We start from the raw sequence: 24554 nt of genomic DNA, 5'->3' as shown, positions 1-24554 counted from the left end.
GAGTGAAATAAAAACCAAGATGAGCATTGTAAATATATTCATGTGAAATTCAGTTACACCAATTATTCTACAAAAAGACCAATTCGTAAATCAAATTATACATTGATTTTTCTGTATTAATTTAACATACACAAAAACGTTGGCTGCCTGAGCCATTATTTACACATCCAAGAAGTGTACATAATATTCATTATAAAACTTAACAAGCTTGATTGACATTACTTATAAAACAACCACAAACATTGTTTATTTTTCTATGCTTGCACATGGTTTCTTACTGTTTTGATGTAAGATTTAAATATAATATTTTTATAATAATGCATATACCAAACTATGGTTACCCTTTATTAAAAAATCATCAGTAAGACAATAAAGTCAAACAAAATCACTCAACTGTTTCGTCTCTTTTTGCCAAATTGCATTTTAAGCTGTGGTAGAGTGAGACAGGGTAGTTAAAATCAGTGAAAGATTATTTTTTATGAATAAGGTTTCACGCTTTAAATTATGACTAGGGGTGAAATATTTTAAATGTAAATGGATTTAGACAAAGTGATGCGAGTTGTAGATATTGAGAGTGTTATATGGCGGGTAATGTTTTCCTTTCGGCGGCCGTGAGACCCGGGTGCCACACATCCACTATAAGTACAAGTCTTGACCCTGTACCATTATGCCATACTTCATGTTCAAAGCTGTCATCAAATATGAAAACTTTGCCTAATTCCCATTGCCTGAAATACATTTATTTTGGCATTTCTCTTTTACGGAATTTGTTCAGAATTAAAACGAGTAAATAATTTGAAATTTACATTACGTAAATGTTTCGAAAATAATTTATTTATTAAGAAAATTAGCGTTTATTAAGCAAATTTTATAGTAATCATGATTTTGAATAGATTGCGATTGTGAAATCTACTTACGGGGGCTAAGGCCATCAAGGGGCTATATATTGGTACTGATGATTAATGATTTTAGATATAATGGAAGATATCAAAGATTAGATAACATTCTACGCCACAGCATCATCTACATTATATTTGACGTTAAGTGATACCGCTACTCATAACCTTACCATAATCGTTGGAAAATGTAAAAATCGTATAATAGTAATATTTCAACAGTCTAACGTTTGTGTCAAAAAGAACTTGAAAATAAAACACGTACCTAATTACTTTTCCAACTCTGATATACGTGTCTTTGGTGTTACTGAGAGCTAAATGCATCCTCAGACGACAGTTAGTGGGCCCGACATGAGGTCTAACGTGAGTACCGGCCTCCATTAAACTGAATTTTATTTGACCTCTGCGGCAGCGGGCACCTGCCTCTTGGCGTACTGAAAGTGAGAAAATTTCTGTTTTTGAAGCCGGTATTTTTTTTAGTTAAATGATGTAACAAAAAAAAAATCAAGTTAATAAGTTATGAAGAGCTAAGAATCTTATCTTTTCATAAAGACATTTTATGTTATCTTCAGATTTGCGTTATTGCCTATAGGAAGGTCTATGAAAATCGGTTTAGATCGATTCGATTGATTTATCGGGTTTTTTACATGGAGTGCAATCATAAAACATTATATTCATAGCTTATAGATTTAAATACCTATAGAACACGTTACAGGCGCGCGTTTGCACCTTCCTGGAATCTCCTGTCCCCTTACAAAAACATCTAATTGTGACCATTCTCCCCTTTCCTTTAACCCTTCCTTTTCTTTTTCAAATAATTCCTTTGCCGCTAAACCCTCTTTAAGAATATCTTTCCATGAATTCTCCAAGTCTCGAACAAGTTTTACATAAGGTGTAGCTTCAACGGGCCACCAGGGCCGACTTTTTAAGCGAACCACATTGTACAAGGACCTTTGATCTGGCGAGAGAAAATGGCCCAATTTAGCCCCTTTTTCATGAATTTCTTGTGCTTCTTTAAGTCTTCCGAGCTGTAATAACGCATCTCCCAGGTGGTAAAAAAATCGGGGTTCATTAGCGCCTTCAGCATCACCTTCTAAAGCCTTTTGTAAATATATGACAGACTCTTCCAATTTGTTGTATTGGTTTTTTAATACGAATCCATAGTGGGCTAACGCGATGCGATCGTTTGGCCAGAGTTTAAGAGTTTCTTTGAGAACTGTATCTGCTAAGTCCGCTCTAAAATATTTAAAATAAATATAAATTGCAAAGCTAAAGTCATATAACTTTTTAAGGTTAAAACTGATTTTCTAAAAAACTCAATACAAACTAAGTAACAATCTGTGCGAAAAGAAAACCGGCTTTGCGGTTATGCTAACTAGCGTCTGGACAGTATTCTTATTTGCGTTAATTCATTTATTTACAAAAACTTAAGAATCAACCAAATATACTTTAAAATCTTTGATATTAAGTATCAAAATGATCACTCGAACTATAGTGCTACTCGCTATGATATATATGCATAACAGTGTTATCAACATTAAAAAAATCATTTAGGACTGCAGTGACCCCACGAACGTTCTCTTTCTGCATAGACGTTTTATTATTCATAATTATTTTTGTACCTATTAGCCATGAGGAAGCTCACTGTCAAATTATTCCGATAGTGCACGTTATCAGGGAAACGACGGATCAATAAACGGTATACAGGTTCGGCATTCAAATATGTACCTAAAAAAATATTTATTGATGTCTTAATTAATTTAAATTAATTTATGAAACTAAATTTTTATCTAAAATTTGGAAAAAATCCATTGGCTTGCATTGCTTCTAAAAATTATATTGCGAAATTCGTGTCATTATTGATTAGTATTAAAGTGTGTATCAGTCTTTCTCTGATAGTCATGGATGACGCAGCACCGTACCCAAAAAGTAATATTATTAAGTGCCTTTTAAATAAATATTTAAATTAAAGCTTACCTCTAAATTGTATTCTATCAATAGCCCGTTGAGCTATGTCAACGAGTTTTCTATCGGATAATCGTTCATTCATCTTAAGTAGCGCCACGTAGGCTGTAATTGCCCTCGAAAGCAAGCGGTTATCTCTCTTTGCTTCTGCCATTAAATCCAAACATTTTGCGATAACAAATTGCGCGCGCGCACTGCCTTTTAGTTCCATCGCAGACGCACGTTGCTCGCACGAAGACCACGCCCCCTCAATGAGTTAGTCAACATTCACACAACATCTCAAACTAAACTACTAAAATTATAGCTAAATACAACGAGGCTAAAACTAACAACAAATATTCTGATATAGTAGAATTTTAAGAGAGGATTATTGTAAAACAAAATGAAACAGAAACGACTAAGTTAGTCATCAAAAGATCGGCAGAGGAATTATGCGCGGGGTGCGGGCGCACAATACAATCTGACCGACCTAAAGACGAAAAATAAAAAAAAAATGGCACAACGAGCAAAGTTATTAGCAGATTGCTATTATTCCAACCAGCCCTGTAATAATAATTTTGTTGTAATTTTTTGATTATTTGAATGATTGTTGGTGGGTCTAGAAGTGTTAGTAGTGTCTGGCATATAAATTGGCCATTGTTAGATGCGTAGAAGTCATTTTGTATGTAAAACTACATGCGCGAACTTTCTCCCACTAAGCAAAATTTGCCTATGTTACGTGCCGAAAACAATTTAAAAACATGCATATGGTCATGCTTTACGGTTAAAAAAACAAAAGTTTGACGACCACCAACAATTTTGACGAGATATTATATCAATTTTGTTACTATTTCAGACAAAAATACCTTGTCTTAATAAAACTGTCTATCATTCGCCTATTTTATTCGCGAGAAATAATGCAATCAATATATGACAACTATATATAAATATGAATATTATCTTAGGCTGATATCGTGTTTACTTCTAATATTCGGTACAGCCGACCGATTAATGTGGCTGCCTCAAAGTCTGAATATCCCAATAAATCCTTTCTAGTTTCAGTTGAAGAATTCATACCTGTCGAAGTTCTTCTTCGGCAAGATCTAGTTGCTGTGACCAATAGGGGTCGTTAGGCTCTCCCGGCCAATCATCTTCTATACTATTACCACCTTCCTCTGTAAAAAGAAAAATAGTATTCTTAAATTTATAAATAAAATCTATACCTATATTTAGTATTATCGTTATTAATAGATGTCTTTAAATTTTTAACTAAAGGTATTAACTTATATACCTACTCTTATAAATAATGATAAACATTTCCTGTATAGGAGTAATCAAACATTTTGATTCTATAGCACAAACGAAAATAGTTAATATCACTCACATGGTTAGTCATGCCAAATTATTGCTAAGTTATTGCACATGCCAAGGCTAAGGTTATGTAGCGAGCGCACGAGAGTTCATTACTGTTTTTTCCCGGCCTCTCTGGTTCCGGTAGCCGACCATATTTAGCCTCTAATCGATTTAATAAGTCCGAATCATCAACATCTGATATTTCTTCTTCGACTTCTTCTTCCTCCTCATCTTCTAACTCTTCCTCAATTTCTTCTTCATAGATTATTTCAACATCTTCGTCTTCTTCGGTCGGTTCTTCAAGCGGTTTAGCAGGTTTGTTTACGGGCGCCGTTTTAGTTTCCTTCATTTCAGGTTTTTTTACCACTATATCTTCTACTTCTTCCTCCTCCTCCTCCTCATCTTCTTCAAGTTCATCTTCCTCCTCTTCTTCGTCACTGTAGAGCTCTTTTTCTACTTCGTCTTTCAGATGTTTTTCTTCCATTTCCTAATAAATACAAATAATTTTATTTACGCTTCTTTGTTTATTAAGGTTAACATTTTGCGTACTTACTTCTTTCGCAACATTTGCGATCTTATTTTCTTCATTACTTAGTTTTGGTAAAGGAACTGATTGAACAATAGCAGATGTTTTTTTAATTATTTCCTCCTGTGGATCTATTTGTTTCTCTGGAGTTTCCTCCTGTGTTTGTGATATGAGTGTCATGCGTCTTTCAGATACAGAAGGCTGTTCAACGAAATGTTCTTCTTCGGGTTCATCTGTCAGACCAATTTTCTATTTATTACTGATTCGATCTTTGAATAATAAATAATACTAATAGGACAGTACTACGCACCACGCGGGGCTGTTGCGCGACGCACTACCGCATGAGTTGCGGCGAGTAAAGCGCCGCCGACCAGCAATTTCAGCCACACTGCAACATACGCGCTTCTTAATTCACTGGCTTCCATACAAATACATCATAACTATAAATAATTCGCATTCAAAAGGTTCTATGAATTTATTTATGCTTCTGCGATACGGTAATTCATTTTTTCGTACTATTTCCATTCACACAGTTAAATTTCTGAATTTGAAGACCGACCTCAATGATAGTAATGATGTATTGAACAAAACCTAAAGATGTATTTCAATTTTTGTAGACTATTTCTGGATTAGTGTTAATTACGCCATAGTTATGTAAGAACTAAAATTACCTTCCATACGCGCGAAGCCATGGTAAATATCTAAACCAAAAGAAACTATCGGATGCATGTCATGTACTTTGTAAAATGAATTTTATAAATAGTTTGTACGTGCGCGTCTCACTTGTGGTCGCCACGAATGAGCCAGTTTTACGTGACTCGAGAGATGCGTGGGCGACGCGAAATATAGCGTTGGCCGAAGTTCGCGGTATTTTAGTTTTACTATAATTCGGTAATCCGTGACAATGGCTCAACATTCCCTGAGATCTAATCAATTGAACGAATTAATTAATCACTCAGTGATTGTATGCAATTCAAAATGCAAAAAATGCAAAAATCTATGTGCATGGACGAAGACAAGTTACTTACAGTTACACTCATTACGGAAAAAGCGGAAAAAAATGTACAAGTTAGCAAAAGCCAAGCCAAGTAAAGCATTTATGTTAGTATTAATTTTAATGACAGCGCCATATTTATTAATAAAGCGTAAAGATATTTCCAAAACAGCTGCCATTAATAAATGCAACAACGTAGCAATAAAAAATCGATTAAACTCGTTAGAAAACTATTCAATATTTAAGTATGTAATATATAATAAGTAATATAATATAATAAATAAAATAATAATCCAGTGGCTCTATATATCTTGGTCTTGCCTCAGATTGCATCCCTTATATTATTTTTATTTCATAGACAATAGTATTAAATTTCGTGATTAGTGTTATTTTTTAGCTACCATATGTAGTTTGAAGGACAGCGCCGAGTACTTTGGTGTAAATAAAACATCGCAAATAAACCAAACATAACTTTTTAATATCCTGCAGGTTTCCGATTAATAATTAAAAATGACTAAATTAATTAGATGTAAAACCTCAACTAAACCCAGGTACGGAAACATGCAATCTCATTGAGGACAGAGATAAGGAATGTGCCAAAAAAATATGCAAGCCAAAATCTATAAAGGTTTCTATAAACTTACTGCCCTGTGAAGATTGCGCCTCGCGTTCTTTTTTCAATTCCTCTTGCTGTCTCTCGTACTCTTCCTCGTCAGCTAAGGTATCTGGCGTCTTCTGGACAGTTTCTTCTTCTATCTGTTTTATACATTTTTTGTAAGTATGAGATGATCCTGCTATTGGCTTGAATGTGCGACACATTTATCGAGAAGTAATTAGGAATTATCGTACGGTAATTGAAAACAAAAGGAACAGTGTATCATGTTGCATCACGTATATTGGACTAAAGAGGTCATGAGCAATAGTAATCAAACGGAATACGTCAAAGTTTAATTTTTTCATGCTACTCTTATAGTTTGAAAATGATAAAAAGCAGGAAAATTGTGATAAATAAGCGCTTTGAATCTGGAACCGTGATTTTTTATTCATAACAGTATTAATTGTGAATACTTTTACAAATGACAAAATTCGAATACAGCATTTCCGCATTGACTATCAGTCAATATTAAGATTACACAAAATAAGGGTATGCTGTCAGTAAACATCTGAATTTACAATCTGATTTTGTTATGAAAAGTTTCGGATTGACGCGACGATCGTATTTACGGTGGGAATAAATAATAATAAAACATAAATTTTGTGATGATACATTTAAAATTTACTTGCCAAGCTTTTAGTACCAAGTGCATAGGTTATTGAGCGTATAGTCAAGTTTTTCATAATTTTCTCTGATTTTAATTAGTTTCATAGACTAAGAGTTAATTTACTATAAACAATGATATTAAAGAATTAAAAAACAATCTTTTAGTGTATTGTATTTTACCTCAGTGTACGGTTTCCCAGGTGGAGGTATAGATATACGTTCAACTGGCGGCTCATCGTCATCTTCAATTTGCGTGCTTTGGGCGTCATTTTCCTCATCATCATCGTCTTCTTCAGAACCATCTGATTATATTGTATTAGATAAATAAAGTTTGTCAAAGTATTCAGAAAAAATATGGAACTTACTTATTACATAAAGAAACAGCATGAAAATATTATTCAATTTATATGCTGTTTCTACAACGATGTACATGTTAAAGCTTCTCCGTCTGTGGGCCAAATATAAGCCTCATTATTCGTGGCCTTTGTATATGAACAATTAAAATTTTTAATAATACCAGCCAATTCAAACACTGAGACTTTAATACCTAAATTATATATTTTTCCATAGTAATTTCTTATTGCACTTACGTAAACAGTGATTATGGTTTGATTTGGTACATATAAAATATGATGTACATTGTAGATATACTACATAATACATTGTTTGGAGTATGGGCAAATATATATCTTGAATGTAATGGTTGTAGAAATTGGCGTTTTGTATGTACAACAAAAAGTACACTGCCATCTACGAACTTTTGCCATCAAATTTATCCGATTCCAATTATATGTATCCTGTAGGAGCAAGGTCCAGGGAATACGGTGGATGTCTTAAGACATTCCAATTGAAGCTCCTCTAATTTGGTATCAGTCTATTGTGCAATGCGTCTAGCGTTGTCGTGAACCAGCAGTGGCCTAGAGCTTTTGACCAACTTTGGTTGTTTAGCAGCTAACTTTTCCACGTCTGGCCAAATTTAAAAAAGTTATAGTCCACGAACCGGTCGTTCTACATTAGTCTACCAAACGCTCACAAGTAGCTTTTTCGGACTAAATATTTGCTTGTGCTTCAATCAAAAATGTACTGATTTACGATTTGGCTGGTTCGGCTGGGTTCAGCTATTGTGATGAGCGCTTCCGATCAGCTCGCACATTTAAAATCCCTTCATTATTGTGCCAGTTAAGTAATATAGCCATATAGCCTTAGTGGACTAGTTCAAAGCCTTCGACACAATCTTGCATAACAAATTCTAGTTAGCTTTGTTAACTACTACAAAAGATATAAGTACAAAAGAAGTACAGCTACATTCAAGTTGGAGAAGAAAGGTATGTTACCTTTTTTAACAACGGTAACATCTGAAAAGGGGTGTTCGGCAGGGCGAACCCATGTCGCCAAATTCATTAACGGCACTTCTTGAATTTATCTTCAGAAAGCTGGATTGGTGAAGGTTGGAGTAAACATCAATGGCGAAAAATTTAAGCCATCTTTGGTTCGCAGATGACATTGTTCTAATACTTAAGTAAAAACCATGAAGACTTAAAGTACATGCATCAAGCCCTAGAAGACAAGTAGAGAGTGTGGACTGGAAATGAATCCTAAAAATACATGTAAGTATTACGACAAATGTCGTAAAATACAGTAAATATCGTCAACAGTAGAAATATAGAGGTAGGTATTGACCAGTATGTCTACCTTGGCCAAAATATATCAATTTAAAGCCATTATATAGAGGAGGTAGAGAGAAAAATTAAAAAAGTCTGGAGTACAAATTGGTCAAACACAGTTTCAAGTCTCAAATGAGTTTATCCTACACCAATGAGTTTATACTCCACCTACACTACTGCCAATCATGGCCTATCAGCATAAAATAATAAGGACAATACATTTCAACGATCGGCAGAATGGAATATGTTAGGTTTGAATTTGAGAAATAGGCTTAAATGTACAACAATACGAAATAAAAACAAACATTATAGACGCAGCTAAACATGAAATGCCACCTGAAATGACGTTGGGCAGGGTACAAAGCAAGAAAGTGCGACAACCGATGCACTTGGTTACCTAGCCGTGCCTCTGAGTGGCAACGGTGGACAAACCAACACATAACAAACCTATGATTTTTCCTAAACGTGAGTTTATTTTTCTCGTGTTTCTATCGTACTCTTAAAGAACGCGATACTTTATCATTTCCATTTTATAAATATAGTGACGTCAAGAAAAAAAATTAAGTGGAGCTTTAAAAATTTGAATTTAAATTCCTAACTAAAATATTTGCTCGAAAAACGACGAAACGCCAATTTCATTTGTAAGGACCTGATATATATATATATATATATAAATCATTGGATTATGTAACTTAATGTACCATTATCATCACCAACTTCATCGTCCTCTTCGTTTACTTCCGAGGAGAGAATAACTTCATCTGAAATTTCGCGTTCAATTCTCTCAACTTCATCATCCTCGTCATCATCTCCACCATCCTCTTCATGTTCCTCCTAAAATGTAATCAATGTTGTAATTGAAGATATCTATTATATTGTAAATAAAAAAATAAAAAAATTATAAATAAATATAATAAAAATATATTATATTGTAAAAGTGTTAAATTATAGGGGTTTACAGATATTGTAATACAACTAATGGTGCAACGTTTAAGGTCTAGAGCTCAGATTTCTTAATTTGTTTCGTGATCATTTCTCGTGACTGACACACGCCTACGACTTTTTGGGTTTAAGGTGTGCCTCATTCTTCAAGATGTTTCGTGCAAAGCCAAGTCGAAATCCTACGGCATAAAGGACAAGAGACACGCTGAAGCCCACCTAAAACTGCTCTTTTATAATATCCGTAGTTAATTTAACTCCGTAGTTAAATTCTCTTTAAACATCGATACACATTCATCATTCATTCATTTCATGAAAGATTTGTAAACTAATACAATTTTTTAAATAATATTATATTATTTTAAATTATAAATGTACTGAAATAAAATATGTAATAGTAATCATAAGCCAAACCACACACTTTAAAAGTCAGTATTAGTTTTAGAGAAAAGAAGTTCCATCATGCCTATGCCTCTTAAGAAACATTTGACAAAACAATAAATAGTTTTAGACGTTAAATGTTATTTATATAAACGCAATTAATACAAAAAAGTTGTAATTGCACGTCTAACATAGTAAAAGTTAAATTTAGAAAGCAATGCTGGTTATCTGCCAATTATTTAAAACATATTGGTTTTAGTACTACAAATATGTTTAAGGGCCAAATCATGGGTTTCCATAGATATTCATGTAAGAATATAAAATAAAATAAACAACGCTGTTAGAAAATTACGTGAGTAGAATATGTTATAATACATTAATTAATACGGAACCCTTAAACCACACACATTCCTTTAAAGTTTTTTGCACCTCTTTTTCCCATACGTCATCATTATCATCAATGTAGTCGCCGTTGTGATTATTTTCAATTTTCTCATTATTTACGTTTTGTTCATATTCGTCATTCTCATTGTCCTCTTCATCATCATCCCTTTCATCATCGTTTTCTTCGCTTACATTATAATCATCCTTTACTGTTTGATCTTCTTCATCACTTTCATAATTTTCTGCACTATTTTGATCATATTGTTTGTATGCACTGTATGCCATGTCTGCATTAACATGTTCTTCAATTTCATCTACATTTTCTTCACTATTTTGTTCTTCCTCAACCTCATAGCTGTCATCCTCTTCATCGTCGACTTCATGTGATTCATTATGTTCATCATCGTTATCATTATGGTTGTCTTCGTCGTCACCATTGTGTTCAATATCTTCATCATCAGCTTCATGTAGTTCTTCATCATCCTTATATTTTAGATTTAATTAAAAGGCATAAAAAACAAGATATGTATAAGATGTAGGGTATGGTGTTTACCTAATAGTTTTATCAAATTTCTTCATGTTAATCTATGTAATTTTTGAATAAAATGTATACTAATTGGTAATAATATAGATATAATTCAGAGATCATGAATATATAATTATTAATTTTTGTCTCTATAAACTACCTGCTGTTTTGAACATAGTAACTTACAGGGTGATTTAACTCTAATGTATGTTCATCGTGATGGTCATCATCTTGTGTATCTTCAATCCATCCTTCTAAGACACCAGAATATCGAGATTCAACTGCATTTGCCTCCACTATATCCAAAATTTATATCAATTAAAGTTAAATACTTAAAATATATCTGCTTACAAATAAATTATTTGATTCTTAATCTATTAATAAATTAATCAAATAATACAGTCAGTCTAGAGACTATTCGTAAACAGTGACTCCAAAAAATAATGAGTATATAGAAAATACTTTATTTTATATATTATTGGGTTTATAAATATAAACCAAATTCTGTTAAAAAACTTTGAAAATTATATAAGATAGAGATACTTACAATCACTGAGACCTCTATTTTCCAAAATTATGAGGCCAATAAGTGTTACTAATACTGCTAAAAGAGAGAAAAAGACAATTTTGGCACACCAGTGACCACCAGTTCCATGTTCATGGTACGAATGTATGAAAACATCGCCTTCTCCGAACACGGCGGCTGTTCCACGAGGTTCTTCAATACCCAGGTCATCTGATTACAGAATATATCACTTTAGATAAATACTTTCTTTGTAACTCATAGCAAAACAGGGAAAATAATATTTTATGCATACCTTTCTTCTTTTTCTTATCTTTTCGTTTTCTTGGCTGCACATCGCCTGACATTTCTATCTAGCAGCAGTAAGTAATCCTATTGTTTCATAACACTTGGTAAACAATGGCTACAATACTGCACGAGTGAAATGTAGTTTGAAATATTAAGTGCGCAATTAATATATGACTTAATATTGAGTGTGGCGCACGTTTACACATTAAAATAACCTACACGACAAACAACTGCTGGATTCTAGATTTATTTTAGAATTTAACCCAAAAATAACCGGCAAAGACAGCTCAAGATAGAGATAGCCAATATTTATATAGTAACAGCTGATTGGTTACTTACACTTTTTTTTTTTAATTTATTTATTACAGCGGATACAAATCCATTGGCAAAGCTTACTTACAGACTTGAGACTAGTGTTGCCCATTTTTTGTATTAAAGTTTTTGGAAGTTTGATGCTTGAAATATTGTTGTTTTTAAAAATTACTTATAAAGCTCATTTATTATAATATACACATAATACACACATACAAATACACAGTAGTAGTAATACCCTTATTTCGTAAAGTATGGTTGATATATTAAGGTGGTTTAAAACTTTGTGAAGTGACTATTCATACAGTTATACGCATGAATAGACGCAGTCTAAACCTTTTTACATATTTTTTACATAGTATTTATAATGACAGTGATAACAATGATTATTTTGAAAACGTCAAAGGATTTTTGACGTAGGTTCTTGACTCTTGTAATCTTTACCGAAATAATTGCACCGAATGGCCATATTCATGTGATTTAATCATAAAAGCTAAATTTGAAATATTTTATTATTATTAAGAGACTTAGTAATTAAAAACTTACCTTAACCTTTAAATTACTTTAAAAATCCCACGTTTTTTTGTTTTTCATAAAGGGGAATATTGATTGTTTTTTATCTCCAATTATCCATTGAATATATCATGACAATTGACATTCAAAAAATCAAAAATTAGGGGTCATTAATCAAAATATAATATTTATATACTATTGTTATTGTGATATACTGCAGGAGCAATCAGCAAGGAGAACTGCTGTTTTCTTCGTTTCAAGTGCCGGTTATAAAGAAAACCTTTTTTACATTGTGCCAAAAGGATGAGTGAAGTTACCGTTTTGCAGGATGGTTATTCGTACCAAAACAGCAGTAGTGAAACGATTGCAAATTGCACGTGTTCCTTAATAACAGGAGTTCATAACATAATTGTCGATACAATGACACCATGGGATTCAGAAAAAATTCTTCAGTGTTTGTATTTGTGCTTTATAGAATTGTAATCTCTTTCAACTTTTTTGTAAAAGTAAAGAAAAAAATCGATAGAATCTTTATTGTACTTTTTATATCGAATAGTTTATATTATAGTTCTAAGATCTTTCCACTGGGAAGAAAAATATTTTTAATAAGACTGCTAATATAATTTTATTAAATATAGTGCTATGTTTTTCCAGCATTAGAGAAGCACAAATTAACTTGCGATAAAATAAATTATGTCATTTCAACTCATGGACATTCTGATCATACTGGTAATAACAATCTCTTTCTTAAGGCAACCCACATAGTGGGATGGAACATTTCTTTTAAAGACAAATATTATATTCACCCATTTGAGAAAGGTAATAAAATATATCTTTATAGTAAGTAGTTAAAAGTATTAAAAATCTACAATAATTATTGTTTTTATAGGGAATGAATACATTATAAATGAATTTGTGAAAGTTGTTCCTACTCCTGGTCATACCATGTCTGATGTTACAGTCCTAGTAAAGTCTAAGGATGAGATTGTAGCTATAGTTGGTAAGAAATAGTTATATATTTAAAGAATTCCACAGATAACATGAAAATAATTGATAATCATATCCATAGGTGATTTATTTGAAAAACAAGAAGATATTTTGAACCAGAATATTTGGATGAGTGTTGGTTCTGAAGATCCTATACAACAGGCTAAAAATAGAGCCAAGATTGCTGATGTAGCAGATTGGATTATTCCAGGTCATGGGCCAATGTTTAAAGTGACAAATGAAATAAGGATAGAATTAAAAGATCAAATTCTTTAGATGAGTACAATATCTCTTAATACTTTGATCTCTATTAGTGGCTTGGAATTATTTATTTCCGACATATAAAAAAATAAAACTTAGTATTCTCAATATTGCTAAAGGAATTTTACGCTGTACAGGGAAATGTTAAGGATGGGTATGTTTTAATAGTATAAATTACAAAGAGAAGTAATTTCTGAATAAAATTTTATTAAATATTACAAATTTTTTCCTAGAAATTTTGGTGACCAAGAATTGTCTCATACATGACAATCAAGTCTATGGACAAGAGAAAAGCTATATTACATTGTAAAAAAAGTGATAGGTTTATGGTAAATTAATGAAAACTACTTATAGATATACATATATGAGAATTATGTTTTTCAAGATTTAAGACAATTACATTTATAAACAATGTACTAGTAGTAATGTTGTAAAATAAAACTATTTGTACATCCAATCTAATGAAATATGTAAAGATAGTGCAAATGTCTGTTACTACTGTTCTATAATATAGAAACAACTTCAATTCAAAATAACTCAAATTGGAGTACATTTAAACAGCGACTTTATAAACTAAATATCACATGAATCAAAAATAAATACAGCAGTGCTGAATATACAACCTTTTTGTCATTTGGAAACCCATTGCATTTAAAAAAAATCTTGTATCTTAGATATTTTTTGTGTTTTGATTTAATAACTGAAAATAACTTTTGAAAATTTAAAGATTGACTTCTATAAAAAGGGCCAATAATGTTTTATTGTGACAGGTGCTCTTTACAACACATAAAGCTATTAAATGTGCTAGCATAGATAAAAGCTTAGCTATTTAAAAGAGACTGCACAGATAACAATTTTTTTTAAATTGCCTTTTATTTAAGTAATAAAATCTCAAGGAAGATTATGTTTTTGAAACATATTTGCTTCACATTAAACAGTATTTTTTAAGGACAGTTCCTACATTTAACTAAATCATAAAAAGAGCAGTACTGAGCAATGCATGTGGCCATGTCATGTGACCATTAGGTTGACAAGGCCACAATGATGTTGAGTCCACATCCTGGTGGGCATATAGGCGTCGGTAGACAGGTTTGTTTGTAAACACCAGATGCTTCCCAAATTGTAAAATATGTTATATGACAATGAGACATGTCATTTTGACATGCCTTTCATTAAGGAATATTGTACCTTTCTGCTGAAGGAATTAAAAATAGAACTGGAATACTGGGTACTACAGTGTCAACAGAGGCAACTCTCAAAGTAATTGCCCAGTTCAATCTCTATTTATGCAAATAACAACACTAGAGAAATTAATATATTGAGGAGCAGCACCTCATTACAAAATTCGTGGCACAAAGAGCTTATTTTTCGCAATTCATAACTTATATATTACTGCCAGTGATACCTTCAACAGAAATCCTTGTATCCACAAGTCCGGGCCAAAGTTGCTGCATGCAATTAAAAAAAAACTTAAATTCTTCTAATAAAACTATTAAGACTTTATATCACAGATGATAATTGATAACGCTTAAACTTATATATTCCCATATCCATTCCGAACGCTAAAAGATAGCTGCAACCAAGAAAAAATAATTTTATAATAAAACATAAAGATGTCTTTAACGAAGAAAACATATATATACATGAATGGATTTTAAATTACCTGTAAAAAAAGCACTTAGCAAGGAGATTTAAAATGAACTTATACCTGTGGGTCTATACTTGTAGGAACTGGTTGTGGTTCGTCAATACACAGATCCGAGTCTGAATCGGTCCTTCGAAGGCCATTATTGTCCTAAAATCATAAATAAGACAGATGAAAATAAGAGCTTCAAGAAAAGAGTATGTACACTGCGAGTCCGGAGAGTGTCCATGGGCGAAAAAAATAAGAATAACGAAACGACTTATACTTTCGCTTGGATAGGTTTAGATGCTTATCAAACCACTTTATTCACGTTCTGTTTTTAAGTTTATTCAGTAAAATAAATTTATCTTCTATGGGGTAAATTATTTAAAATTTTACAAGTATCTTACTCCTTGTGTGTACTGGCGTGTGGTAGTCAAAAGCCGCGCTAGAGGTCTAAAGAACGCGGGCAATGTCTCCGTTAGTGGTGGTCTTGCGTGCGTAAGCAGCGGCTTAAGCAAACGAGAGTCCAGCGCACCCCATAACTTAGCCAGCCGGGATTTCTCAGTTCCGCTATCGCCGCTATCACGATGGCTTTCCTATAAAAATATAAATAAACATAGATTAAAGTCCTCCAATCTAATGTTTAACCCGGAAAAGCTCTTCGTAAAATCTGATCAATTTATTGTTCCTTGATTTTATGAAATAGCAACTTACTTCGCAGGGATACAGATGCAGACAGATAGCTTTAGTTTTAACGAGAGATACCCGATACCCTTCCTGTTTAAGGGTATAAATTTTGAAACAAACACTCAAAGCAAATAAAAGGGAGATATTTACAGTAAATAAAAGATACATACGTCCTCATAGTTAAGGTGGCAAGGCATTATGACTCCGCTCTCGTCTTTTCCCCATTTAACTACCATGCGGCCAGTCTAGACATTGAAACCAAAAAATTGAAGTAAAAATAGTTAACATGCAATATTGCAAGAAAGATTTGTGCGTGTTAGATTGATTCCCATTTGCAATATTTCATGCGTCATGCGTATGAATGAAAAACGCTAACCAAAGCGAAAATCTAAATTTGAAGTTTTCTTTGCTTTTCGATGTTGGCTAACGTTGAGAATTGTGAAAGAAGTTCCGTGTAGTTATCATGCAAAGAGCATTGTATTGTTAAAATTTGGTGACTAATTAATGGTTTATATAAGGTGATCATGCTGTGCTTGTTAGCTTATTAAACTCCAGCATGCCATAAGGATCTTACGGGTGCTTGCTCACTCGATGTCGTTACGTCCACGTTTCTTAGCCCCAAACTAATATCACCTGGCTGATGAGAAATTTTTATATTATAGCGATTATTTAACTTCAATTTCTACTGATTTACCGAGATACTGAAGATACAAATTATATTGCTTATACGAAATTGTTAGTACCGAAATGCTACACGGAAATTTCTTTAGCTATGAATGATAGACGCTGTTAGTGAATATGGGTATTGTAAAAGCACCTAAACAAAATGTTAGCTGCTCAATAACTTGTAGGTACGTACCGAGTTGCCCACGTCCGTGGCCTGGTACAGCTGCCACAATAATTTAATGTTAATCACATGCGTGACACGCGTATGATAAATAGTGCACCCTCACATCATACGTATGTAGTTTATAATTTAGGTTTTCTTTATTTTTTTACTTCTTTTTTTATCTCCAAGCCTTGTAAGCATGAGCTTATATAAAATAAATATTAAACTAAATTCTACGATAAAGATTAAAACTTCTTATATGATTGCTATCATTTAAATTCTTAATGTTAATACTACATGAAGGTGCATTATATAATGTCGCCACACGCGATTTTTTTACATAATGTCTTTCACATGGTATCTGAACTGAAAACCAACAAAAAGTAGAAAAAACACACTAAGAAGAGATATACTGTGTTGTATGTCATATCAGGTGATCTTTAGCTTTGATTATTTATAATTAAGAAAATCAAATTAATGTCAAAAACGAAGTAATATAATCATTGTGTTAATTTTTTTTTTTGTTGGTTAACAATATTTTGATGATACATATTTAAAATAACTTAGCATAACCTAAACCAAAACTAAGCTACATGATTTAGCAATTGCATTCTGTTAGCACTATTTTACAGTAACAGAAGCATTTATAATTGCTTAGAACCAAAGTCCCGAAGGGGAAAAGAAATTGCTGATTTAGAGTTTACCGTGTTTCTATTTAAGGTAGCATTGCGCATATAAATCATATTATAAATTACTCACATTTCTCACATCCCTGTAAGGCAACGTGTCGCTTTCTTCGTTCTGACCTTGGCTGTAATTATTAAAAATAAATGAAAAAAGAACGTTTAAATTTTGTATTATAATTGAATTTTTATAATACAAATTTAACATACTTTAGAAGTTGATAAATAAGTCTAAATTCAATGATTAAATACAATATTATATTAGAACTACTGTTACCATAGTCTTAAAATTTGATCTTAAGCACTCAGTTTCGACGTTCCGTCAATTTATTTTAACGTTAGTATATCAAAATGGATATTAAAAGAAGTGTTAGTATATTTGGGACCCATTTCTCTAACTATGAAAGATCATTAATTTAATTGATTGTTAGTTTTATGTCCGATTCCCAAGCTAAATTTTAACTAAAATTTTTAACCTAAGTTCGTACCCGGTGGGTATACGCAAGTACGCAAGAGCATGCGTCGCTGCGCCTCCTTGCAGTACAACTGTGGCTATCACAATCAATGATGTGGTTGTTAACATCGCCTGACGCGCCTCTGATACTGTGTTGCGGATTGCTAGTGCGAAAGACATGGCGCCACGCAATCCTAAAGACACAAATTTTAATAAACATTTTTTTTGTTTCGCCGGAAAGCTCGATAATAAAGATAAAGGTGTCATTAAACATCAGGTGAGCCCGATATATGTGTGAGAATGTTGTTGACATAGGATTTATGAATATAAATATCTTACCTTTTTATAAGTTTGTACCAAAACTGTTAAAACGCTGTATATATTTTGTTTAACGACCCACAATGCTGTGTTCTTACAAATCAAAATTTTAAAGTACTGTGTCGCTAAGATCGCCTAAGCAATTTTAATACTGGCATGTTAATGATAAGCGAAAAGTTTTTTATAACCATGATTAAAAAAGTATAAGTCGTTAATCAAAGATGCTTCAATATTAAAAATAAACTGTCCAAAGAACACATACCTACTACGTATATAATATTATTACTGAACAATATTATAGTATGTTGGTCAGTATGTATAGTTTAGGTTCGTTGGCATTAAAGCTAACGGCAACCAACGAGAAACTATAATTGTGTTACCTCCAGAAAATTTGACAAACACTACTTATAAAACAATTTTTTTGTCTTATATCTATTAACAGCATAAAAATCTCACCAGAGAAGAAGAGCATGTGTTGGAAATTCATGGGTATTGGTGGTTTTCGTCCGAGATTCATTAGAAATGATAGGGGATAGATATTTACTGCTCGACCAAGAGTTGATGTCAACTGTTATTTTCGTATAGGATATATTAATTAGCACAATATATATATATATATATATATATGATATGATGGACGCTAGTTGCCCTGGATTAGAAATGCAACATTTTTTAAATTACTTTATGGTGGAAATGGTTCTATATATAAAAAAATAATCAATCAAATAGATGCGTGTCATTCCCAGGGCCTTGTAGGGTTTAGTATTGATTTATGATGTGAAACCCCTGCTTCCGAATGATATATTCTTTTTTATTACTGAGTCCTTTATTTTAATTAAGAAAACCTCGTAGCAAGTAATTAATTATTTAGAAAAGGATACAAATCCGGCAATAATAAACCAGGGATCAAAATGGTGCTTCGGGAAGGTGAACATCGAAACACCTATGTATGTAAATATGAAGTTTTCAGCCAAAAAGTTGAGCAATTCAAACAATTGTTTCGTCCGATTTCTCGAGTCCGTAGAGAGGTTGTTGTATGTGTAATGGGCCTGACAGATACCACAGAATAATACCGCTACAACACCTGCAAGTATATTTAAAAAAGACATAAACGATACTGAGAGACTTCGGAATTATCGCTTTCGCTATAAGTTTATTGAGTATGGGAGATTTTATTGAGTTTAGTACAAAGCAAAACATTAATTTCAAGCACTGCTTTTCTGTGCTAAAACCGACAGGACACAAGGTATTAAAACGGTATGGTAATGTTTATTATTATTACTTGTACTGATTATAATGAATGTAGAAATATTTTTATGTATATTTTAATAATTTATTTGTTTATTCATAAAAAATAAATGACAGTACACAGATTATTTTTTATGAAAAAAAGCGATGCGATGATATTGTTTTACTTTAAAAAAATTCAAAAAAGCTATAACAAATAAGGGGGGTTAGCTTTTAAATATGTAATTATCATATTTATTTTCAATATCAAATTTTATGAAATTGTCGGGAAAATTATACTAAAAAATCTGTTTTTTTTATGTGTTGAATTATTTTGTATAATTCACAAACAGATAAATTATCAGGTCGTAATTTGGCCATCACACTTTCACATCTCATACCTGTTAACTCGCACACTTCGGCGATGAGGAAAGCCGCGTATGACATCAGAACAAACAATGCCGATTCCAGGAGTGGCCAGTCACGTACGTGCGTAAACTTTGTCATGTACTATATATTAAGGAAAAATAATAGGACAAAGAACTAGCGAATTACTGCCTGTTAGGGAAATTAATTAAATTATAAGCCAAGCGATTATTTTATCTGAATGTACGAGGTCAGTAGATTAAAAAAATGTTTTTAGATTTAACCAACATAGAACAACCCAATTTTGCATTTGTTTGTATAAAATGTTTATCTTTCAGCCCCTAATAACCCGAAGCAATAATTATTTTTTGAGAATCAGGACTAGGATTATGCTATGCTATTAAAGTGGGATTCCCTCCCTTACATTCGCTATGAATATATTTGTGGTAACATATTTATTGTTGAAAGACTATTCTAACGGGTATACTTTAAATCTCCATGATCATGTATGGGAGTTATTTATCAAAGTCTTATTTTCTTTGAATTAATAATAAAAAATAATCATTAAAATTAATGTCGCGGCATTCGTGTCTCGCGTCCTTTCGCGTTATCATTTCAGTATAGCCACATACTGTCGATAATTATTTATTAAAAAGGATATCAATGCTGTGAAACACCCCATGAGAGCTCCAACAATGAGAGAAAGGCTGAATATTCCGATAAAATCGCCTATGGCTTGTAAAAACGCTGTTATTTCAAACTCGCCATCCGTTGAATATCTCTTCTCATAGTTTTGAATTGCACTGAAACATTATTTTTATTTAATATTTTTTTTAAATATACCACAGAAATTGGACCCTTATACCACTAACCACAGGTGTTAAACCGAAAAATTGTTGAACGTGCCTAATAAGTATTTGACCAGCAAGTGACAATTTTCTCAAAAGAAGAAATGTTTTACTTGTTCCGAATTTCTACAAATATTTCAAGATCAAAATCAGACAATTTTCATCATTTAAAAATTTTATATTTATAGAGAACAACAAAGCCTAATCTACGTGTAAATTTATAATGTGAGTTCAGCTATTTTTATCTAATTAACGGAGAGAGAAAGAGAGAGAACAACATCAATTCAAACATAAACATCGCAATTGCGCTTTTAATAAAATAATGACAACAATAGTCCAGTGTAAAACATATTCAAAATTATATTTGATGGATAACCAGTTTGTAAAGATAACAATGTTATCTAAAATAATCAAGATAAAAATAATGATGAAAAATATAATTAACTAAGCAATAAGTGTGAGTATTATATTAGTATTAAATGAAATAAATAAATGTTTTTTTTATATTTGTCCTAAAGCATTTATAATATCGTTAATAATTGTGCTAGCGGAAAGCTTGTTTAAATACTTAGGTCTTAAAGCACATTTTAAATAGAATAACTTTCTCTTAAAGTAAAAAATTGTTTTTAATTCACTCAGTACTGATTTTAATTTTTTTTTTAATTTAAGTATAATTGTTTCAGAAACCAAATATAAATTGAATTGAGTATATATATCCGTTTTGTATTTGGGTTTTAAATTGAAAAAATGTCCATTATATTTATACTCACCCGCTAAGTACTAAAGCTACTGCATCATTTAGGACACTTTCGCCAAATATCATTGCATACAGATTTACATCAACCTGAAAATAAATATACAAATGATCATACATTCTTGTAAAAAATTGTAATAGGTATTTTATCTTATATTTTATCTTATTAAGATAAAATACGTATTACAATAGCTTAGTATACTTATACTGTGCAAAGCCATATTAAATCTTGTTTAAAAATTGTCTTGTAGTAAGACTAAAACATAAAAGGACATTTCTTAAATGATTATGCATTATTGAGTAATTATCATAAATCAATACCTTGACACAATTATTTTTCTTTTTCATAAATAACATGGCTGATTATTGCGTTACAAAGCAATTTATTCTATGGGGTCATTAACCTGATTTCTAGGTATTTAATTATAATATCAGGTGATTTGTAAAGTGATTTCTCTATTTAATAATTTTTAATATGGTAAAGAATGTTTTCTGGTTTAAACATAAACTTTTACTAGCACTTTAAATTTTGTTTAAATTTTATAAACACTCAGGCTGAGTGTGACAAGGCTAAATCTAATTCAATATACATAAGACAGAGTTAAGGCAAAAAATGTTGTGGGTATTCAGTGATTACTAAATATGCATTTAGACATTAGCTGATCTGCCTTACAACATTACCAATTATCTCAATGTTTTCTCACAGGTGCGAGTTGAACCTCATGGATAAGAATCAAATGCTATAACCACTTGGTCAACATTTCTCATATTGTTGGTAAGGATATATACACAAATTTGCCACACATTTCCAAGTCTCTTTTACTAATAGTAGTACCTACTACCTACTACCCTGTCACTTAAAATATATTTTTGAACCTAAGGTGATAAAGTTTTTGTTTTCAGATAGCATATAACTTATAAAACTTTTACCTTTAGCTGTGAGAAAATAGCGAGAACAGTTAAGGGGTCAGTTGGAGAGATCAGTGCACCAAAGTAAAGTGTGTCTAAAAATGTGAAGCTTGATGCCAATGATGCTGGCATTAGTTGAACAAAACCATACATAAGTGATCCAATAACCAATGCAGATAATGCCGTCCCAACCATTGCAAAAGTCAATATAGCACCTAAATTACGAAAGAAGTATTTCTGAAAGAAAATAAAAAGTTTTATTGAAACTCTTATATTATATCTTTAGTCATACTACTTTGATGTTACTCTTCTCTAATATTTAAGACACTAAACATTCTTTTGTTAAAAATAATTATGATTAAAAATACAAAATGAATGATGAAGTCTTATAAAGGCATTATTATTGTTTTTTACCCCCTTAATGTACTCATGTTTGTTAGAAAAAGCATTTAGACACAGATTGTTGAGATTTATTAAAATGATCTATATCATTCTTGAATCATTTTGTGTACAATACACAAACAATACTTAAATTTGGTATTGCAAAGGTTTGTGAAGATAAACAATCTAAGCTATATTTTCTAAGACAAATTTAATTTATAATATTTTTGAATGTGGAACTGTTAGTTACTTACTCTTTTTAAACAGTACCCTGCATGGAATATAATAGGTGGAAGAATAATATTGAAAAATATTTCAGGATCAAATGTAGCTTTTAGATCTATTTCATTCTGTTCTACATTAACAATTTCACCTCTAAAGCTGTAGGCATATGTTTTGTTTGGTACAGGACCATCTGTAACATTTTTATTGTTATAATTAAGCCCAGTTATTTTGTAGAAGAAGAAATTAACTTTAATAATAAAAAATAAGCTGATGTCAAACTTTAACATAATTAGTACTAATTGAAAGTCCATCTACTATAGGTACTCACCACCAGTTACTTGAAATTTATCTGGAAAGTGGAACCTAACCATATCTGGGGGCACAGACAGGTTATATTTTGAATCTGGATCTGGATGAGCATCAATATATGTAATTTCATTTGTACTGCTTCCATATCGAATAATGGCACCAACTATAAGACCTACAAAATAATAAAATTGTATTAAGTTTAAAATAATTCGCCTTTCATTATAATTTTTTGACTACTTTAAAAAACAGTTAATAGTTGAATAACAATATATGTTAAAAAAATTTTTTTTTGAAAAGCTCAATAAACTTACATACTTAATTCGTTAATTAATAAAGCCTACCATATATTACAGCCAAGCCCGTTTCGTGGAGCCAGCTCACACGACGGTGCTTAAACACCCAAATTGTAAGCACGGTCAGGGTAAGGAGACATGTATATATTAAAAGATTTAAACTGTCTATACGATGGAGCAAAGTAGCCTTAGCATCAAGTGCTATATCAGCTCCAGAAGCATCACATGACACAATTATATACAAAAAGATATTACAGTAGACAAATAATAGATTCATCTTGCACAACGAACGAAAATATCACATCACCGGAAAAATCGATTTGAAATTATCTTAAGCTCACATAACAAAGAAATTCTTATTTATAAACACTATAGAATATTTTCTCTGATATATTTATAACACTGCTATACAAATTATTAAAGTAGTCCGCGAAGAAAACAATATTAATCGAATATTATTCTAAACACTAACGTCGTACGTAAAATCGTCGATTTTGTAATTTTTTTTAATGACACCTGAAACGATTGAAAATAACAACTTGTCAACTGTCAGCCTTTAGTCATCATATAGATTTAGTGTCTTCTATCAAAATGTATTTTCAAATTTGACTGCAAACATCTAACATTTCTTTTTATAACGATTTACGCGGGAAATATTAAACTGGGTTATTTTGTAACTGGGCCCTGGGGTACTAAGGAGCCATTTAATTGCTTATTACTTAAATATTAATTTGAATTTATATCTTCTAGTTTTACATTGAATTTTTTATTTGTTAATGCGAACTCGTATTGCCGAGTAGCAAAAACATTATGCCAAAAAAATAAAAATGTGACCGCAGTCTTTGTCATAAGTACAAAAGTACAGTTTCTGTAAGTACGTCCTAACCATTTG

The 24554-nt window shown here is 31.7% G+C and overlaps 3 protein-coding genes across 16 annotated transcripts; 1 reads left to right on the top strand and 2 right to left on the bottom strand.

Moving 5' to 3' along the window:
* Nucleotides 1–20: 20 nt before the first annotated feature.
* Nucleotides 21–11991, bottom strand: LOC110994810 (aspartyl/asparaginyl beta-hydroxylase). 2 transcript variants are annotated; one of them, XM_022261662.2, is made up of 16 exons: nucleotides 11687–11991; nucleotides 11416–11604; nucleotides 11055–11164; nucleotides 10388–10825; nucleotides 9340–9472; nucleotides 7155–7276; nucleotides 6358–6469; nucleotides 5030–5107; nucleotides 4747–4952; nucleotides 4308–4680; nucleotides 3918–4015; nucleotides 2874–3108; nucleotides 2519–2624; nucleotides 1594–2132; nucleotides 1162–1330; nucleotides 21–728 (listed from the first exon to the last, which is right to left on the bottom strand). In XM_022261662.2, exons 1-16 carry the CDS (start codon nucleotides 11736–11738, stop codon nucleotides 578–580), a joined length of 3111 nt encoding a protein of 1036 aa, XP_022117354.2. In that variant the 5' UTR covers nucleotides 11739–11991; the 3' UTR covers nucleotides 21–577. The 2 variants fall into 2 exon arrangements, with proteins under 2 accessions (XP_022117354.2, XP_022117355.2); XM_022261663.2 differs by lacking the exon at nucleotides 10388–10825 and having other exon boundaries at nucleotides 11687–11989.
* A 437-nt stretch (nucleotides 11992–12428) lies between these two features.
* LOC110994816 (metallo-beta-lactamase domain-containing protein 1) lies at nucleotides 12429–14404 on the top strand. Its single transcript, XM_045630446.1, has 5 exons — nucleotides 12429–12482; nucleotides 12723–12958; nucleotides 13159–13323; nucleotides 13394–13504; nucleotides 13574–14404. Exons 2-5 carry the CDS (start codon nucleotides 12808–12810, stop codon nucleotides 13765–13767), a joined length of 621 nt encoding a protein of 206 aa, XP_045486402.1. The 5' UTR covers nucleotides 12429–12482; nucleotides 12723–12807; the 3' UTR covers nucleotides 13768–14404.
* On the bottom strand, nucleotides 13942–24166 carry LOC110994811 (sodium/hydrogen exchanger 7). Of its 13 annotated transcripts, none has more exons than XM_045630398.1 (16): nucleotides 23711–24166; nucleotides 23389–23541; nucleotides 23090–23250; nucleotides 22476–22691; nucleotides 21562–21635; nucleotides 20605–20746; nucleotides 19979–20084; nucleotides 19232–19434; nucleotides 18807–18918; nucleotides 18055–18226; nucleotides 17655–17706; nucleotides 16926–16955; nucleotides 16641–16703; nucleotides 15787–15975; nucleotides 15461–15547; nucleotides 13942–15200 (listed from the first exon to the last, which is right to left on the bottom strand). In XM_045630398.1, the coding sequence occupies exons 1-16, from the start codon at nucleotides 23937–23939 to the stop codon at nucleotides 15135–15137; spliced, it is 2055 nt and encodes a 684-aa protein (XP_045486354.1). In that variant the 5' UTR covers nucleotides 23940–24166; the 3' UTR covers nucleotides 13942–15134. The 13 variants fall into 13 exon arrangements, with proteins under 13 accessions (XP_045486354.1, XP_022117356.2, XP_045486350.1 ...); XM_022261664.2 differs by lacking the exon at nucleotides 16641–16703 and adding an exon at nucleotides 16237–16311 and having other exon boundaries at nucleotides 13942–15325; nucleotides 23711–24165; XM_045630394.1 differs by lacking the exon at nucleotides 16641–16703 and adding an exon at nucleotides 16237–16311 and having other exon boundaries at nucleotides 23711–24165.
* Between the last annotated feature and the right edge of the window lie 388 nt (nucleotides 24167–24554).

This window comes from Pieris rapae, chromosome 1 (assembly GCF_905147795.1).
Source record: "Pieris rapae chromosome 1, ilPieRapa1.1, whole genome shotgun sequence".
Lineage (NCBI taxonomy): Eukaryota > Metazoa > Arthropoda > Insecta > Lepidoptera > Pieridae > Pieris > Pieris rapae.
Note: the sequence above shows the minus strand (reverse complement) of the source record. Positions and strands in the feature narration are given on the sequence as shown.